The 21,787-nt window shown below is 33.5% G+C and overlaps 1 protein-coding gene across 4 annotated transcripts in view; it reads right to left on the reverse strand.

Moving 5' to 3' along the window:
- Positions 1-21,787, reverse strand: part of LOC113496417 (lachesin-like) — an 84,889-nt gene that overhangs the window by 16,308 nt on the left and 46,794 nt on the right. Inside the window, exon 1 of one of the 4 annotated variants that reach the window (XM_026875614.1) lies at positions 4,006-4,577. The exons of 1 other annotated variant lie outside the window; for it this stretch is intronic. In XM_026875614.1, coding sequence (XP_026731415.1) covers positions 4,006-4,075 — 70 coding nt within the window. In that variant the 5' untranslated portion in view covers positions 4,076-4,577. Of the gene's footprint in view, positions 1-4,005; positions 4,578-21,787 lie in introns of those variants that run through there. 2 more of the 4 variants (XM_026875612.1, XM_026875613.1) reach the window with 2 other exon arrangements.

A 21,787-nucleotide genomic window follows, 5' to 3' on the forward strand; every position in this document is an offset into this window, starting at 1 on the left:
AACTTTGGCTAACTTCTACGTTACAATTCGCCGGCTTTAATATAAAATTAACAAGGCCGATGTACGAATAGTAGTTTCGTGAATCTAAGTGTGACGGTCGCAACTTCTCAAGCCGCGTTGACACGGGGTCACTGTGAGGGTAAACATGCCGCTTCCAGCCCAATTGTCAACTTACTCTTAAGTGGATTGATTCTGAAGTCGCCCCTTTATTTGAATTAGCAGACCACATATCATTCAGTGAAATCAATACACTTAGATTTAATATAAATCTGATTACATTTTATACATGTTTTATGTCGCGACATATCCTAACTATCACAGTTTATGAGCTAGGTACAGACTGGAGACAGACGGATATACGGACAGTCAGCGGAGCCCCAATAATAGGATAGGGTTACCCTTGGCTATAGAACCCTTGAATTGTGGTTTCACCGCAAACGACCATAAATCAAAACATAAAATAAGACGAATTTAAGTACGTATTTTTTACGTTGGTTATCTATTACGGAAGTAATATAGCCTACAAAGAATCCTCCCCTTCTTCCATTTCCCGTAGTGAGGCTCGCAGAGGGCGACTGAGGGATTATGTCGAGCGAATGGGCAGCAGCATCCTCCTCTACGCTAAAATAACAACATACTGCGATCACTAATCCGTTTGCCAAACATAGTATATAATCACGACAATATTCTCTAACAACACGACCCCTAATACTCGTTGTTAACTGCGGTTAAATTGGTAAACAAACAAATCCAGGTTTATATAAATTATAAACGCTTTAAATCCGCATTTTCCTCACAAACTGCTAATTAAACTCAGCCTAATCCGATCGAGGTTTGTCAAATCTTAAACCAAAGGATTAAAAAGGTATAAAAGACGGAATATTTTCTAAAGTATTAGATTAATTATTGTATATCTAATAAAAGTGTCATGCTTAAATAGCCGGCAGTAAAAGTAAAGTAACCGAAGATAATTTTAAGATACGCTGGGTTATTACGAAGAACTGATTTATGAAAAAAGTTCCACAACCTTAAAACCAATTTAGAAAAAGTTTCTCCTATTAAGTTACGCTAGAAAACGAGCAATTTGAGTTTCTGTAATTTTATTTAATAAAAATAATGAGCAGATAGATGACCTATTTCCGTTAACCAGGACACGAAATATATTTTGTATCAAAGTTACATGGTTTAGTTTTAAGTAAAGGTACTTCGTACACAAGTAGATAAGAATAAAGTTTGTTTGTTTTACGTTCGTTTTGTTTTGAAAAAGTTTTATATTTGTTTTTTTTAGGGTTGTTTTTACGTATTTTCCGCACGTAATTTTGTGTAGACCTTTCGCGTTTGACCGCTTTTTTATGGTTTAAATTCCCAGCCTCCACGGCCGTCACTTTGAATCGCGTCAATTCAATAAACGAAATTTTCTACAGAATAACAATTATTATTACATTTCATCTTTTTACTCACTTTGTTTTCAATCTTTGTTTTATAATTCGTTTTGAAAAAGGAGCTTCAAGTAAAAGAGGATCAACGCTTTTGAATTTACGCTATTAAAGTTATAAAACGACAAAAATAGATTTTCAAGTTGCTCAGAAAGAATAATTAGGTTTAGGTGAAATTATTTTCTGGCGCGAGCTACTGTTTATGTTTGAACGAGATCTCCCAACATTTCTTGTTAAGTTTAATACTTCTTAATTCGTTTAAAACTTTCTAACTTTAATGTTGATTGGGTTAGAAAAGAAAAATCAATTTAGACTAAAGGACTGTCTAGTAGTTGCGAGTTAAGAAATACATTTATTGTAGAGGCTAATAAGTTTTGTTGTATTATTAAATATGCTTACTAGATATTATTTCAAATAAAATGAACAATAGTATCATACATACTGAAATAGTTTCATGCCTTGTTTAATTAATTATGACCTTTTTATCATCAACTTCATAACTTAACTACATACTTAATTAATTTCTATTTTTAATATTATAATTACATTGATGGGACTAAAATAAAACAGCTAATTAGTTCTTTACGTTTATCCTACTTTTTGCATTAAAATAAGATGAAAAGAAAAACAAGAATATCTTAAAAATCTGCTTCAGATAAGAGCCTCGAAGTAAATGAGATTACCTTATTTAGAAAAACTCTGTCCTTATTATTGCAATGGAAATAAACCGTCTGTTTATTTGTGCAAAAGCTTTTAGGTTTTAAATGGTGCATGCGAATTATTTGAGAGTGCACACACACATGTTTGTTCAGTAAACATTTAGAAAAAAAAATACGGTGAAATAAATGTTAGGAGGGTAGGTAGTGTTGAGTAGTAGGGAGGTGAGACAAGGGTTGTGCGATCGAAGAAAGCGTGTGACGTAAGACATTAGTCAACGTATTTACATCGATAAAATACATCGATAAATGTCTAAGTTTCTCGGTAGATGGTCACGGATATCCGACGATGCGTCACGGCGGCCCCTGGTACATTTTATTTGTGATTCTTCCCCCTTGTTAACCGAATTATGTTATAGAGACATGAGTGTCTTCTTACCCTCGGAACAGATCTGCTTGAGGAGCTTAGCAGTCGTGATACTCGAAAAGGGACGTTTTATTTGTATTTTTATGCTTCGTAAGAAAACGATGCTGTCAGTCCATGTAAGTCCAACTTAAAGACCACTCAAATATTTTGTTTCTTACAAGGATAATCCGAGTTTTTATAAATAAAAGAACTTACGAATACTGAATGGGGAATATTCACAATAGATTAGCATAAGTAAGAATACATTTACAGGAACATTTGGACTTTGCTTTAAATATGTTTTCCAGTATCTTGTTTTATCGGAATTTGACTTAAACCTCCTTTTAAAACCTTCCTTCTTCTACTACTTCGTGGTCTTTAAACCAAACTCTTGTGCCTTCGAAGAGGTAAACGGTTGAAATTAGAACTAGTTAAGCAGATTCTGATATTAAAGTCTATAGAACACTGCACGATTTCATGTTTATCACGTTCATAATTTTATTTAAAATTAAGAAGCAATTTTAGGAATATAATATATAATGATGTTTTATATGAAGGAATTATGTATGTATGATTTATCAAATGACATCGCTAATTATACACACGATTTTGTTTTATTATAACTAATTGGTTACTGTTGGTATTATTGTTGAATAAATAAAGATAAACTTTTGAACTCATCTCGGCACCGTTTAATAACAAGAATAAAAATTGCTACATTACCGATACAAAATTTATTTTCCCTTACAATAGCCTTGACGTATTAAAAGAAGTGGAAATATTAAAAAAAAACTTAAAAAATCTCTTTAATAATAATAAAAGTCTATCACTTTTTTGTGTAATATTTGATCAATATTATAAATATAATATGAAATATTTATTATTTATTGAATTTACACTTCATAACTTGCAGGAATATTACTTCGATATGAAATAACAAAAAAATAACAAAAAATATACCAGTCTTCAACTACAATAATGTCATTACATAACATATTAAGGATTATTTTTGTAAAATAACGTAGCATTTCAAGAGCAGGAAAAAGTGGTACAACATACGACAAACGACAAACAGGAAAATACTTGTGATATTGTTCGAATATTGCTCAACGAAAAAGCAAAAACTTTTATGTGCTTAACAACATAGCGACGTATAATTTTGGTTTTAAAAATCTATTTTATTTTATAAATAGTTATTTTTTAGATTAAAATTATTAACACTGAATAACATCATATTTTTTAAGATATTGACACCCTTTTTTACGGGAATTAAAGCTTTTAATATTTTTAAGCAGAAGAAGTCAAAACAATGTACTAAAACAAAACACAAGTTACGTAATTTTTCAAAAGAAATTGTAAAATAAATTTGGTATAAGAAGGCTTTTATAAAACTGATCGAGCAACATACTTTAATAAAACCGTCATCCCATTATTTGGTATTTTACACAAAACTTTTAACAAGTTGCCGGCGAACTCAATAAAAATGCTAATTGCACTATCAGCTCACCTGTCGTGGTGCAGCAGCCAGTCAATAACTCTATCCATATAACACAATATAAATGTATAAAAGGAGTCATTTTGTCTCAGTCACATTAGATGATTGTCCTTTTTATAGTCGCGTGGTTCACCTGTGTTGTTGAGGTCGTACGCGTGCGATAGGGAACAGTTGGGCGGGCGTCGAGCGTCCCATCGCTGGGCGGGCTACGGAGGCACTGCCGCGGGGCGCCACTCCGCCGCGCTAACTACCCCAGCCGGATAAACAAGCCCGAGAAAACCGGGAACGGGCAGACAAGCCGTCTCGCTAGCCTTTATCGCGCGACTGACTAACACTATCATAAAATAAAAACAAAAGACATATCACCAAAGAACGAGTCGCGCGCGGATTTCAGTCGAATGTGAATCATCAAATTAAATCGGTAACAGATGAACTTGAGTTCTATCTGGAGTACTATTTTTTTTTGCAAAACAATGTTCGATGTCAAACTAAATTTGCAGTGTCGTTAGCGCCATCGAAGGAGTTAAAACAAACAGGGAGAGACAACAAATATTTGTAAAGTATTTTAGGCGGGAGAATTATTGTTAAATAAATGTAAAAAAATATTTTATATTAAAACAACACTACGCAAAACAATATTTTGTAATTTGACTCTAATAAATTACTGTTTTACTTTTAAGGCAGGTACTTTTTATACGGTCAAATAATAGTAGAAAATTTTACAGAATTCTAAGGGGCAATACCGGATTTAGAGTGGACGAATAAGGGAAGGATTTTGGCTTGGATTCGTAAAGTAATGGATACTAAAAAAACAAAACGCAAACAATTTAACTTATTCACTTTTTGGAATAATAAAGCAAAAGAAGAATAAAATCTATGTCGACACAACGTATTCATTTTTAAACAAGCCAAGTCATTGCATTAGCATAACATATTCCACTAAATATAAATGTTGGTTCATATGAACCGGAACGACGACACCGCAACATACAATAAAATGGCTCTAGTAATAATCACGCATTAGTAAACATTTGATTCAGAAAATATCCTGTATAATATGGCTATAACGTCTGTCTGGCAGAATGTGCATTGTTACGGGAGTATTATTGGCGCATCATGCACAACGCTCTCCTCAGTGTCCCGATACTCCCGACATCGTAGACACTCAAGTCTCTAGACCACTGCATTGCAATAATGTTGTTCTTAAGTGTAACTGGCCCCTTATAATGCGCCCCGAGCTTGTCACAGACTAGGAAAATATCGGGGTTATCACGAACGAGCGTCTCACAATATTTTGCTATGAGAGATAAAGCTATCTTTGTTTTTGTTAGTGCAAATTGTAGATAAGAACTGCAAGTGTAAAAGGTTACGCTTTGGACGACTGAGTCTACTATCACGTCTTAAAGTATATTGTTGCAAGTGTAGAAGAGAGATAGCAAGCTATACAGCGTAGAGCGCCGTCTCACTCTGGTAAGTGCTCTGGTCTCTTTTTCCTCTTATTGAAAACTGCAAATAATATCTTATATAAAATGATAAAAAAAAACAATATTAACACTACGTGTAGGATTAGTGCAATTGTGGTAGAGTCATCCATAGGACTCGTTTAAAAGATTGTGTAAGACCCCGTGGTACAAATCAAGCATAATAAGTTAATGTCCACGTTTTTTTTAGTGTATAGTTTACTATATAATTACTGTAATATTGATATTATATAGCTTTTTATAACATCGTTTTGGTTATCTGTTATGGTGTTAATTTACAAATTCCTTTGAGGTAGAAAACATGCAAAATTAGTAAAAGCAAAATGCATGTGCAAAAATATTAATTATAGCATCAACATTCATTATAATGAATGAGGAAAAATTAGTATTTATATAAATGTTTACAAACTAACAAAGCACGTCGGATTTTACGCTAATAAGGGTCAAGGATTTGATAATATGGCCCACATTTGTTCTGGCCTTATCAGAATATATTTATGTTTCATATTATAAATTATTGTGATAGCCTATGGCTCTGGTTATATGATTTTTTAATCTGAAAGAAATGTTTTGCAAAATAATAATGAAGGTAAATAAGGTATGTTATTCTTCAAATCAATAACATCGTATGTATAATGTAGAGGCAAAATATGCAGCAGTCGGGCAACCCTGAGAGTAGGAGCAGGCACAATAAGAAGTTACGCAAAGCTAAATATTTCCTTAAATTAAAAAGTTTGAACATGAGCCAAACCGCCATCGCAAACCAAAAATAGGCTAATTGCTTAATTTGAACAAAGTTTAACATTCGGAAAATTTACTTCTAACTGGAGTGAGCAATACTTAGTTTACTACTTTTTTTCCGTCCTCTTGTTTTTGGTTTCGCCTCGGTTCATGTATTGGTCTAAAGCCAAACAGACAACGTAGTTGACGCCAGTTTTAGTCGCAAAATACCATCGAAAAAGAGCACACCCTGTATTGACACGCTTTGACGCAGAGTTGGGCTGTGGAATAAAAACTGTAGTTTGGTGTTTGGCCGCGACCTCGTGCCCCTGGTTAATAGCGAGAATTTCTTTAAAATGGAGTGTTTTAACCGCTGGCGTTATCTCACTTCTGAAATTACTTTTATTACACGTGATATTAATATTTACCTATTGTGAAAATAAAGATACTAAGTATAAAAAAATGTCAAAGGTTTTTTTTATTTCCAGTAGGCCTTTATCGTGCACTTTTGAAATCAATGAGCCTAGTTGCTTGTTTCGAATAGATAAGAACTGGCTTGAAACTTCATAAGCTTCATAAACAACTCTCAAAAAATACGTATACCAGGAGTTCCAAAGCGTCAATATTTATTCATTCATTTTTCAAGACTGTCATCTTATAGCTTGTCTGCAAACATTTAAAACATGATGACAAAAAACTATGAACATTATAAGTCGTCTCGTCGCCGCCATAAAGCAGTTTAAGGTGTCATTAAGATAATAATTCCATTAGTTCGCGTCTAGGATACCCAAGAAAGAGATGTAATGTAGTTCTTTATTCCTTAATGTTTCTACACTTTTACTCCGTTCTATGAATGATGATGAAATTACATAAAACTCGAGGGACTACAGTGGCTTTAATATAACATATTACTGCAAAATACCTGATGCGTCAGCAAGAATAAATAGAATTCAATAATACACTAAAAGATAAGTGAATATGTAGAGTTACAAATAGGTCGGCACATTTGTCTTTCAATCAAAACACATATGTACTTAAGAGCTTGTAGTAACGTAGGCATTCGTTTAATTATTATTCATATGGTTATAACAATATGAATATTGAATACGGATATTGTTAAAGTTACGATGGTTATTTCAATAGTTACTGAATAAATTAATAGTGTTATCTTTACATGCGGCCCCATTCCGCAACACGACCATTTTCAGTTGTTTTAAAATCTCTGTGAACTTTTTTACCCACGACCATTTGATACTTTTGTTTATTTTTCATAAAAAATATTTTCAAAGTTTTTATTGCGTTTTATGGGCTGAAGGCTTAAATCATAAACTAGACAACTATTTTATGGAGTTCAAAACTCATAAAATGGCATATAAATCTAACTGTTTATAAATGTAGAGTTATTAGGTGTTTTGATACTATGACAAAAGTATCGTGTAAAATTCTTATAATTCACATATTAAAAAAAAATATTTTTATCTGATTTCTCCTTTAGGATCACAGCATTTACATCTGAAGTCAAATTAAACGGGATCAACAATTATCAGCTCCATCGGAAAACGGATAATTACTTAAATATAACTTGCAAGAATTAATTAATTAACAAATATCCTTCAACAATATGTATATAAACTTTGATTCTCCTTATTCATACAGTCGATCTCCGTAACACAACAAGATGCTATCATATTTGTAACTACCTACTTGACAAATCGAAACCATACATCCAATACCTAGAATTAGGTTGTAAGGAAGCCAATACCCAGTGTACTATTGAATTGGCAAGTTAGTCGATTCTCAATCATGTTCCTATACAGAATATGTGTGTAATGTATAACAATAGGTTTCAGCAACAATGATTGTGAAGGAGCTAAATGAGACTAGTTGAGAGACGGAATCCGACATATATCTTGCAGGCAATTTAATATCGTAGGTACTGCGATCATAATTGTACTGGATAGGGTTGTCAATTAGACATATTGCATTTAGATGTGCATATCACCGATTGGCTTGGCTAGTTGTCGGGATTCTGTAATTGGCATTTAAGACAATGCGTATTCACCTGGACCATTAAAGACGTGTGATGTAATAATTACACATTCACTTAGATTGAATCTTGTTCTTAATTAGTTATATGATAAAAAAATGCTTGTTATAATTAGTGTATCATAATTAATTAGAATGCAATCTCAAGCTTCGAATTTGGCACGCGACGTCGCCTATTTTATTATGTTACTTGTTTTTTTTGCACTTTTTTTCATTGAATACTACCTGAAATAAAAATAAAAACTATAAAAAGTTATTATTTTATAAAAAACAGTACCACCTAAAAAAGGAATAATTGCTTTGTTAACAAAACAACCAATCGAAAATAAAATTACATACAACAAGGTTTTTGTTTGTTTTTTTTTTTATAAAATTTTATCGACACACGTAGAATCACAGTTATTTTAATGGGGTAATGATTCGTGTTGATTTCCTTATGATTTCTCCATCACAGCCGTTTGGCATGACTAGAAAAAGAAATGTCTTCGTCTGCTAAATCTCGTCTAATATAATTATGCGGTTTTATTGCTTTAAAAAAAACAGTGGATTTTAAAGAGGATAAGTTTCCTGTGTAGTTAACACTTTATAGAGTTAATAAAACAGGATGAGTTTTGCAACTCCATTCCGCGGCATAAAATATTTTTAATCCGGGTAATATTTTACTAAAATTAGTTAATGTATAAAACTAAAAGCAATTTGGCTTTTAGTTTTGTTAACTGATCTGCGTAATTTGCGTAACACCTGATATGCCTTATAATGATAGGACTTAAAAAATGTAAATATGAACGGTCAGTGATTAAAGACAATCAACAGCAATACTTACAGTAATTATCTACGAGCTTCTAAACAAAATGGTTTGAGTAAAAGTTTTAAGTAAAATTACTGGTATTTAAACTACTGCGTTTAATTTTTTTTTATTTGATTGTATATTATGTATCGGCTTATTAATCCGATATTGTATTTATCCAAACATTTTTATTGCAGACTGTCCGGGCAAACTGTTCAACTGCGCAATCACTTAGTCTTTCATACAAAAAGGTTAAAGATAAAAAATTATAACAACGATTGGACACCCAAATTGGTAACCGTACTAATCATCGCTTAACCTAAGGACGGAACACAAAAAATCAAGTACTCTCCACAAACGACCTCAACCCACTATCGCCTACATTCTGCCTAACCCCTAAAGGCATCAGCGCACCGAATACATACAAATAAAGCAAACATCGAAAAGACAGTGCCAGTGGGGCGAAAAGTTTCCAGTTTACAAGGAAAATGTGTGGTGTTTCCTTTTCATATCATTAGATGCATCGCCGTCGCCCGAAGCCTTGCCAAAAAGATCAACGACTAGTGAAACTTTGACCAGAGTATCATGTATTTGTTTGGGCGTAATATTTTAAGTTTTTGAATAGATGTAGCGCTGTTTATGAGCTATGTTTTGTTTATTAGACGACGTTTCATACTTTACTTCTTTATTAATGTAGTTATACTGTAATGCGGTAATTGGGTTCGGTTAATATTCAGCTTATGAAACTAAGAAAAAGAAAAGTTTTTTTATTTGTAAAAAAAATCCTTAAATTGGTGCAGTACATTATCTTACAACCTCACAACTTTTTGGTTGAATATAGTCTACTAGCTGTTGCCCGCGACTTCGTAAGTGTGTTAAGAAGATATGAGTTAGGAGTTTTAGAACGAAAGCCTTCGAAGATGAATAATTTTCCCTTTTTTTCCATATTTTCCATTGTATCTTCGCTCTTATTGTATAATCACCACAAAAATATTTTTTCAATTTGAACCAGTAGTTACTGAGACTAGCGCGTTTAAACAAACAAACTCTCCAGCTTTATATATTAGTATATAGAAGTATAGATGACAAAAAACAAAAAAATATATCTAATTTCGGTGAAATAATCTTCTTAATTGATGCAATACATTATCTGTCACTGTCACAAACTTCATCTCTTTGCAATTTTGATATTGATCCGTTTTCTGTTGCTATTATTCGCCTACATTGACTATTTATAAACTCTCCGTATTCATAAACTTCTCATAAAAACTGGAACACATACCAATCTGACTAACAGAAGCACTTAAGCTAGATATGGTAAACAATTAGCCGAAAGCTTTTAGTCACTTATGTGAACTACCCATCAGTCGACATATCTACTGGCGTTCTATGACTAAAGTTGTACCGCAAACTTCAATAATTGTAGTCAATGATTGATTTGATTGACCAATCTCATCATATAGTTAAGATTGAAAAGCAGTATATGTATAACTAGCTGTTGCCCGCGACTTCGTCCGCGTGGTTAGAAGATATAAGTTATGATTTATATCTACCCTGTTTTTCCACATTTTCCATCATATCTTCGCTCCTATTAGTCGCAGCGTGATGGTTTATAGCCTAAAACCTTTCTCGATGAATGGCTTATTCAGCACAAAAATAATTATTCAAAATAAACCAGTAGTTCCTGAGATTAGCGCGTTAAAACAAACAAACTCTTCAGCTTTATACATTAAGTAAGTATAGAGTAGGTAAAGATATAGATCGCATAATTAAGAATTCTAGAATTAAAATTAAAAAGAGGAGAAGATCCGCTTTATTTCCACTATCCATTTTAGGTAAAAATAATCGAATAAATTTTGCGATGACTGATAATCAAAAAACAAAAAAGTACCTTAACTCTTGAAGAATATTTAAAATAGTACCTACATTTAGAAACTAGATTTACCTAAAACATTAAACCAATTGTGAAGCGAACATCACAACGTAGTCTTTACGTAGCAAGAATGATGGATTGTCTTCGAAATTTGGCGTGAAACGTCGGCCTTGGATTTCGCTTTTTTTTTCTAAATAGGCTTTGATGTAATTTATGAGTATGACTAGTGATTGTCTGAGGCGTGTGCTTTGATCTTGCGACTGGAGGTTAGCCGGCGCGTCGCCGTCGCGTCGCCAACTCACAGACCGCAAGTTTATCGACCCCAAAATGTAGGATAACGAGGTTTGTTACGACCACTCTGTGTCAGCTCTTTAACGTTGTTTTGTACTGCAATGGATGCGTTTAAAATAATTGCTCGTTCACTTGTTATTTAACAATGTAACTCGATCGTTACTGTACTGTGAAACAGTTCTATCTCACCACTCACATGCGCTTATGTCGTGTGATGTTCTCGCTTTACGTTTATTCACATGCATTTCATAATTCAACAGCAGACTCTAATCTGTAGATCTTGTGATATGAAAACACTTGACTTAAATGTAATTGTTTTGTACATTGTTATGTGCGTTGTTCTGCTGTTGATTATGAGCGTATAATTAATTCTGTAACTCTGTTTGTTTTGCTTTATATAAATAACAGCTGAAATTTATGTTACCCTGTTAATCTCAAATCTTATGGCCAGCATAATTTGTCCTAATAGGGTCTCTTTTTAACCGACTCCTCCAAGAGGATGTTCTGAATTTGTCTGTATTATGTTGTTTTATTCTGTTTTTTACTTCTGTTATTTGAACTTGGCTGTATGTGTTTATTGTTTAAACAAGATTATTTCACACAAAATGTTAAATTACAGCATCGGAAAAGTTGAGAATACTATATAAGTTTGTGACACAATATTTTATTTTGAAACAGCAAAAGTAAACAAGTGGGGCCGCAGTACCGATCGTGCCAGTATTAAGGGAAAACACGATTTAATGTCAAGGGATTTGCATTGCGGTGCAAAGTATAACCAAATCACAGCTGTTCAAACCTACATACTTCCGTGCGGAATAAAATACAGTTTTATATCGTGACAAATAAAATGTTCGTACCAGTTTTTCTTGGAATCACCTCAGTTTGTTAGCAAAAAGGTCCGCCTGCATTATTCAAATGTCAATGTTTAATTGCATTATAAGTCAGTGTAAATGCGACTGATTTACATTTTTTTAATTATGTCCCCGTTGAGTATTCATAAAACACATGACAATAGATTCGCCCCTGTTACATGGGACTAATCTTGTTTGATGAAATATGGGTTGGTAACAGTACGCCTTTGCTTTCTACTCGCTGTTTACAGAAATTATGTTACATACAATCATAGATGAAAAAAGTACTTACCTATAAATATATATTTTGATAATATTGAAGTGTAAAAGTGTAACTCTTGCGATTTTGCGGATTCCGTATGAATCAGATAAAAAATAAATGGTAAAAAGTAAATTAAATAATTGGTAACCTTGGTTACAAATTTTGGAGATAGCGCAACAGAAATACATCATCGATACAAATTTCAATAGTTTTCCTATCATGGTTCATGAGGTACAGCCTGGTAGAAGGCGGATGGACATACAGCGCCTGAGTAACCCTTTTTACCTTTTAATGGTCAACGGTAGGCATAGACAGTACAATACGGAACCTTTAAAATGGTTATCCATAAAGGCAGAAGGAAAGAACAAGCTTTTTATTATTTGAAACTTTGCATCGGTTTGTAAACTGGATGACCTGATCCGTCTTATCTACTAGCAAACAACACTTACTGTTCTACAATGTAAATACAAAGAAACTGAACATTATCGAACATTCTAGAATACAAGATTAGATAGAAACAAGACAATAATATACTATGGAACTGCCGATGATATTCGAAATTATGATTGAAAGGCACCTGTTGAACTTTAGCAAAAAATAATTTGAAGCGAAAAACTTAATTTTCATACTTATCGGTTTTCCTTTCAGTTCGCGACGGATTCGTGTCACGCTCACTCCATTAGCTGATTTACCATGGGAAGTGGTTATAAAGTGCGGCGAGTATTAAAATTGAGACTTTTAATGTGAATTTGCTTATTACAGCTAGATTGCTTGATGTTATAAGCACGCAATTTCTATGATATGCCGTAAATTGCATACGTATGAATTAAAGTTGAATTCTGATATGTACTGACCTATAAAAAATATTTATTTGGACATAATAAAGCATTATTGTATGATCATATGAGAAAAAACTTAATGTTATACAAAATGCGAGTAACGCTTTAGAGTTTATTTTGATCCGTCGATCCGTTGCCTAGCAACAAATTCATTGTTACAGGCCATTGATAAAACATCATAATTACAACTGAAAAAAAATACAAAGAAACACCTCTTTAGTTTACAACAAAAACCTCTTTGGTATTCATACGCACACTAAACACAAATTGCACACTGACACACACTAGCAGACACTCAAGCACCCCCATGAATTTATTTTCGTCAAGGGACAGACAAAGGGGTACGTCTTACCGTCTAAAAACACCAAATCACGGGGGTTAGGGATCCCTTGTCATTATTGCCCGCACCCCGACAGGCCTGCGCCCGCTATAAGTTACTGAGGAAGTAGACAGGGCGCTTCCCGATTCTTATTTGGTTAAGTAGGCTAAATAACCGTGAAATATCTCGAATATAATATAGGTGGATTGGTTTTGAGAAAATTGGTGAAAGATTTCATTCATTTGATTGAACGAAAAGACGTCAAATGAAATGTCATTTTTGAAAGCGATATCTCTAAGAAACATTAATGCCTAGATCAATTACTTTATGTTCATTGATTTAGATTTGAAGTAAAGTTTAACAGAGGTAATAATTACAACGAATTTTCAAAATATATTATTAGTGGTCAAAACATTGCTTAAATATTATTCAATCGTTACTCGTTGCTAATCTAACAAAACAAAATTGTTTACGCGCAAAAATTTTGAAATTGATATAGAGTTTTTTTCGCCGTTACATATTTATACTCACTATTTATTCATCAAGCTGGCCTACTGATAGAAGAGTGGGCAAAGGATTTTTTTTAAATATTCTGGTCACGTGACGCCGGGTCCGTTTGTAGTTAATTCACTGCGACCCGCTCGTGTATGTAATCGAACTGGGGACTTTACGAGTGTACGGCTCGGCCAGGACGTGTCGGTGCCCATTTATTATGATTCCTATAAGCAAAGTTAGTTATTTAGAACTTTGTTAATCTTCACGTTTCGTATTTTCTTCGTTTCTTTATTATTCTTGCCCATATATCGCTTATTGGTTATTTGTTTTGTGGTTGTGTGCTGCTAGATAATTTGGTCTGTGTCGAAATGGGGGAAGTCGGAGTAAATCATTACAAGGGACTTATATATGTTTAGATAGAGAATTCACGTGTTTAGTATGTAAGTCGGCTGTTTATTTTTTCCTACCATTTGGGTACTAGAATCTGAATTACTTAATACTATTAATTGGAATATTACAAACTATAAAAAAGATTAAGTACAATTTAGTTTGACATATATTACGTAAATCCCCAGCCAAGATTCAAAGTAACCCACATGTACTAAACTTCTAAAACATTATCTAATTTCGAGTCATATAAATAGGTGCGCAGAGTTGGACATGTTTTGATGTAGACAGACGAGTTTAATAATAATTTAATGTGTCGACTCCGGGGAACTTTCCCCGCCTAGGTATCTCGTCGAAAGTTCCGTTCTGTATGGAAGTTGGTAAATCAGCAACAAAATGCAGATTGAAGGAAAGCTATTTCCAACAAAACGCTCCGCATCGGCTCAGAAATTGGTTCCTTTTCCCGCTCCACTGCCCGAAGAAACTTGCTACGCTAAAACCCTATTTTTATTATTTCCTTCTACCTACATCTTGTTTCATCGATGTTTGCTTTTAATCTCCATTGCAATATTATTGGAATATGGACAAAGCTGAATAGTGTTGGCTGTATTGTGTTCTATGGAAATAGAAATATTTATACTTTGATAGTCAGGCATTGATGTGTTAAAAACCTATCTATCGCTCCGCTAAATCGTTGGACAACTGCGTGACTGCATAAATATTTTTTATCTGGCATTTGAAATGTGAAATGAATTTCATAAATATCACCAGGCCAGCTTGCGGCGTTGTCCGCTCTATTGTTTATTATAAGTTAGTTATATAAGTTAAAATATGTTAAATGTGGTATTTAAGCTTTTCCATACTATCATGAAAAAACGTTAATTCTAAATAACACTGTAAAACTATGATACAACAAAAATATGTAAACATATCCTGTTGAGCATGCGAGGCTACTCAAGATAAACAAAACGATAAACATTTAAAACTAAAAATGGTTGAGACAAGTTTTTTTTTGTTAAGTTGAATAGTCTCATAATCCAATTACAGGTCATCGTTGACAAGACAAACCAAATTCAAAAGTCTACCACCACCACGGGTGTTTATAGGTCACCCCAAACCTACTGCGCGCGATGTGTTACAGATTTGATTCCCGCGTAGGACAAGCATTTGTGTGATTTAAAAAAGTTGTATTTGTTATATAAAACTTCAATTCGTTATTGAGGGAGTAATTTAAATAAGTATGATGATTTGCAATTGTGGAAGCGAGACACAACTGTATACAACGTTATACAACAGTAATTAAATTTGAATGAATAAAATAAATTGCTTATTTTTACGTAATCAAGATAAATTCTAAGAATTTTCCTTGTACATTACATTCTACTATCTGAACTGTAATTCTGGCAGTCTAGCTTATATATTATGTTTAGTAAGACTGCTAATCCATAAAGTAGGCGGTCTAACATGAAGGCTATTTACGTCTGAATTTTTGCCCAGAAAAAGAAAATAAATTCCTATGAATGTAACATTAGAAAGAAATACGAAAATACTGGAATTTTCTCTTCTTCTTAAGGACGATAAATAGATTATTTATAATACTACTGATATGTCCTATTGTTAGTTTTATAACAATATTTCCGAAGAAGAAATTCTTACATAATGGTCGTTATTTTTATTTACACAACAAATATTATGCTCCACATACCTACAGTTAATCTAAAACCAGAATTAGCGGATTTAAGTTAACAATACAACAGTTTCAAGACGAAAGGAATAAGAAAACTAGAGTAGACATAACCTCTGCGGTACGTACCGAGTATATTGAATTTAAAATAAATAGCACTGCATGAACCTAACATCAGTCAAGCACAAATAATTCATTCATATTTGGCTTAAGGAAAATGAAAAATAAAATTGTCCCAACTCAATTCCACCGTTTCCCTTGGAACAGACGAAAACCTTATCTCCCGCCTTTATTATTTTCCAAGTCCGTCCGCAATATTATGCGAGACGGCACGGCAGATGGATCAGAAAACATAAATCTGACGTCTAAACATGTTTGCGCTGAAAACGCTTAGATAACAACTTGAACCCGATTTTTTCAGGCTTTCGAACTTGTAACACGATAAACAAAACTTCCTATTGCAAGTTTTTTTATATTTTTTACTTATTCAAGATTTTTTTTCATATTGTTACTTCAACGCAATGCAAAAGTGTTCAAAAGTATAAATAAACATCCTTTGAAATTTTAGTCTACTCAAATTTTCTTTTTTTTTTAACCCCCTGTCAATTACAAATGTACCACATTACAAAAAACTCCACTGTCTCCCTCAAAAAACAAAATTACCACAAAATATTCAGCTCTCATAAAATATACAGCGCCATAAATGTAATAAGCGTTTTTGTTTCGTCACCTCCCCGCATACAAATATATTAGCTTTCATGGTTATCACGGCGGACCTCTCACTCGGTGGGCTTTTGTGAAATTGTCCGCATTCCGTCCTCGCGCCGCGCATAGTTCGCCGCACTTCCGCCGGCGGCGGAGCAATCCTGCCATAGATGTTGGAAACACACAGCTATGCATCCATTTCTGAACTTATTTCTTTTATTGGCTCGTTCTACAATTGGCTTTATTCTTTAGTCGTCTTATTGCGAGCAGTTTGGATTCATGAATTGTTTGGATACGCACGACATAACGCTCGTGGTATCAATAATTCATGTTCATTATCTTTATTGAGCGCCATGACTAGTCCGTTTCTATTTTTTTGCTAAATCAGATATTTAATCTAACATTACTTTAGAGTATTTGTACCGGTGAGGTACTCACATAATTGAGTCATACAATTTGGTGAATAAAAGTATTGTAACGAAAAAAACAAGCAATATAATTTAACACAAAAGGAAGGCAATAAGCGTTTGGATACAAATCGGTGCTCTACGATACTGTTCCTTTGCAAATTTCCAAAGAATCAACGCCCCATCCACGCAATGGGTACTGAGTAGTAACATTCTGAATTCATGAATGTTTTATTGCAGAAGCGACGCGGAGTTAGCGAGAAAAATGCGACGCCATTCATTTACGCTCGTCACGGACACTAACTGCGTGTTCTGTATTGTTTGGATTTAGTACGAAAAAATGCGAGCTACCCTCAAACACGCATAATGCAATCTTTTCAGTCGGATGTGCGATAGTTATGAAGTGGTGTACCGAGCTTTTTGTTTACAATAGACTAAGCTGACGAGTTTTGTGTATGCCATTTTGTTTCAAAAGGGGAAATGGAGTTTTCTGATTGGACTTCAACTTTCAGATCGGAAGACAATAAACCTGGTAACTTTTTTTACAAGCGTAATACTAAATCAATACATTTTTTTATTCCCACAGTTTTATTACCGTCCTAACTTTGTCTCCACTAATAGATACGGTCTTAGGCTTTCATAAAACGAGCCCAGACGCGCAGGCACCATCTTATTGCGTAACGCGCTGCTCGGAGATCCAAACAGCCATGTAGGACAACAAACCCATAACTAGCAGTAATTTCTGTATTTATCGTCAATATGTCTGCCAACTCTCTATATTTAAAGAATACGTGATAACACTTTTGCCAATTTTTTTCGTGCTTTTGTAAATAAATAGAACAAATCTTAAGCAATGCTTTTTGGCTGTTATCCATGTGTCTAATTTCGGACTATACGTATTGAATGAACAACAAAAATAATTCTGACCATGTAAGTGAAGATATATCGTGGCAATAGTTCGTATGTTTGGGCAAAATTGGAGTTCAAAAATAGTAGACTTGGAAACATTGTTACCAGAAGTTAATGTACTTAAATACATTTTTTGTGCACTCCAAAGCTGTTAGTGTAAAATTTAGTTAAGTGTGAGAGGAATATGACAGATTTGTCCTCAGCCATAAATATTAATATTAAATCGATGAATAAATGTTATGAAGAGATAAAGTTTTATGACGGTTTAGCTATCGTTGATCGATAAGAATATGGGAGGAATAGTTACGTTATAGTAAGTACAAATAGTTCACTATTACTGCTAAACATAATACTTAAAAATTACTGCTTATCGTTGCCCGTTTTTTTGTAAGAGCATTTTATGACTGCCAGCAAGCTCAGTGAGACTGTGCCTGCTGTGGTCACGGGATTGAACAAATTAGACTACCGTGGCCCCAGTGCATAGAAGGACAAAGAAGGAATATATTTTGGTTTCAGCCAGTATAAGACTGAAAGTCCCTTCCGTTCAACTCAAGGCGTGAGGAGTAATTGGATGATTTCTCATCCGGATAAAAAATAGGAAACATGATGTTAGCTTATGTTGTACAGAAGATTCGTGTGAATCGTTAAAAAACTTACTTATTCTAGAAAAAAAACTGCTATTTGCTACTAATTTTCATCTTCTTTCACCACAGTACAATATTTCGAAAAGCCATCCAAAGAAATTTTCCTTACATTTTGTTTTAAACTTTTGCCACACTTCTGAAGTCATGCTTAAGTATTTTACGTAATTGTGTATTCCTTCGTACGGAGATACAACACGAAGCCAATTTAAATTGAGTACTTACTGTTTGTTTTTGAACTCTATTTGTAACACGTTTCGGTCTATAGTACTTTAATTGTTTATGTCAACGTTTTTAAGTTGAAGTGTTTTCACGATGCCAACTGCAAGAATACTGGACCAACGTTGAAGTTGGTTGACTGAGGCAACTATTTTCTTACGTAACAACTTCCAAATGTTTTTTAAATCATTTTTCAATTCAGCAAAGGAGCGAGAACGCGTATTTTGTATTATTATATATTAATTTGAAGATAAACTTCTTCCTAATTTTGAATAGTTTTCTTATTTCATTTTAGGACTCATTGTAAAGCAGCGTCCTGAAATAATTGAACACAATTATTTATTAATTTTTGAATTGATGGTAAACTCGAAATTACCTTATTTACGAAATGTAAACTGACACCGTCGTACGTATTTGCTGACAAAAATATCAAAGACAAGTCTAACTCCAAGTTTTGTTTTATCAAAATTGATGATTTGAGTTAGTAGCAAAAACGTAACAGACAGACAGAGCTTCGTTTTTTAAATAGTAGTTCTTAAAATTAAATTTTTCACTCTTAACATTTTCTTACTCTTACAACACGTTTCCTTTTAAAGGCGTACTTTAAATAAATTTCGAAACGAACCCAATTTTGTGATTTACCAATAAACTCTAGAAGTGATACGAATTCCACAATTGATTGAATTTAAAACGTTAGCATTCCGATCACAAAGTGAGCTTGTTTGTTCTGAAAGCGAGTAAAGTGGACAAATGCAGAAAACATAACGAAGGGGGTCGCTCGAGTCGGTCCGCTCGCTCACTTGGCCGGCCTCCAGTGCCTTGATTTAAATGCGCTCTTTATTGAGACTAGTAAGATACGAACTATTTATTTTGACCTCATTACGAAAATTACTGTTGCTTCTTTCTCAAACATAGTTGCATGGATTCTTTGTTCTCTTTTGTCGGGAATTGAGTCTTGCGTTTATTATGGAAAGGAGAATCTTTTTAAAAGTCCAGTTGGAAGTAGACTATTGTTAAATCACTTCGTAAAATGTTTTTTATTTTTTCAAACACTATTATTGTAACTGTTTTGATTAAAGTGAGTGAAACTTTGATCCTCGTGGGTTTTGCTAGAATGAACGGATCAACAGTTCATTTTGAATGGAGAGTACGCAAAAATAGTCATTCGACATTTTCACCTAATTTGCTTAAAAATTCAAGCATCCATCACTCGCGCCGATGCAATTCCGGACATTTCTATTCCAGTTTTTGTGACCATTGATTTATGTTCAGTATTTTCGTATATTTTATTGAGCCTCGGGCAATAGAGTGGTGTTAAAAGTTTGTACGTGTCAGTGTATGGTTGAATGTGTTTTTGGTAGCAAAGTTCTAAAAAGTGTTTTTGATGTCAACATTTTCATCCTTTCTGTGGCTACAGTGGTTTTTGTGTTCTATTATGAGATTTAATTTGGTTCAAGAGCCACCTTTTATGCCAGTAACATGACTAGAAATCCAACCATAAAGATATTTTTTCTTTTGTTTTAATTTGATTTTGACATTAATGTTTAAATCAAGCATAGTTAAAATGATATTTCCTCAATTTATATCTCGATGGTACAAAATGTTTATTTGAGTATTGTTAAAATCAAGAAGCTTCAACACACTGGTTTATTATCTTCGTGTTAAGATCTTACCACCTTACAACACTGGCATGTTGGGATCCCGCCAAATACTTAGTCGCCTCTACTTTCATAGCTCCGACCCTCAAAAATCTTATTAAAAAGAACAAAATTTACTATCACTTGGTAACAATGACAAAGTAAGTTAATTTAGTTACTTAAATAAATCGCCTTATAATTTGAAACGTAAGTTATTTAGGAAGCTATTAGGGATAGCCATACCCGTAGACAATGTCGATAAGATTATTATGAGGCGAGTAGCGATCGGCGCCCCGGGATCGCATTAACTTTGGAAAGAGTCAATAACGTCGGCTGTTAAACTTTATGGACTCCTTAAATTATTTTAACACCGTTATGTTAACAACACTAACAAATTTCTTTATAAGGAAAATCGTTTGTGGGAATCTCGCTTCGTTCGGAACTTCACTCATAAAGTAAAACGTACTAATATTTTATGTGCTTAAACGTTTTTTCTTTTAAGTTTTTAAGCTTTGAATTTTCGATTCAATCAATATTTTAATACTGTGAACCAAATATTTCAGGGCAAATAATAATTATTACTTAGTCAATAGTATCTGCTAAATGTTAAATTCAAAACAATAGAGCAGCTACGTTATAACCCGCTGTTATACAAATCCTTCTATAATACTCCACTCGATACTAGCTCATGAATCCAATGAAGTGGAAATTTACATTGAAGGCACTCGCAGAATTAATCCAATGGCTTTTCAAGTTTTGTCTTATATTTTTCGAGGACAAAAGCCAAGCCGGCAGCGGTTGCGACTACCACCACTTCAATTAATGAAATAATAAACCATCATGACAACACAAAAAGTATTTGAAAAGAGTACACTCGTTCGTATTGAGAGGAATATTTCGTAAAAAATCCAGTGGTGTCTCCGGCCAGCGGTATGAAACTAATGGATTCGTCGAATATAACTAGATTGCTATTATACGGAGAATAAAATGATATCCTGATTAATGAGCTACTGTAATACGGTAAATTATTATTTATTTTACTGATTCTTTTCTAGTTTTTCCTTTAAACTATTAAGGATTAAATAGTCTTATGTACAATTTATCTTCGAACTATTTATTTCATTAATAACTTATGAATAAGTTATGAAAGAGGCTGAAAAAAGAGCAGAAAAAAGATTAACTTATTTTAACCAATTTTCTAAGCAACACAGCTTTACAATTTCTTAGTAAACTCTTTCGTT

This window comes from Trichoplusia ni, chromosome 8 (assembly GCF_003590095.1).
Source record: "Trichoplusia ni isolate ovarian cell line Hi5 chromosome 8, tn1, whole genome shotgun sequence".
In the NCBI taxonomy this organism is placed as follows: domain Eukaryota; kingdom Metazoa; phylum Arthropoda; class Insecta; order Lepidoptera; family Noctuidae; genus Trichoplusia; species Trichoplusia ni.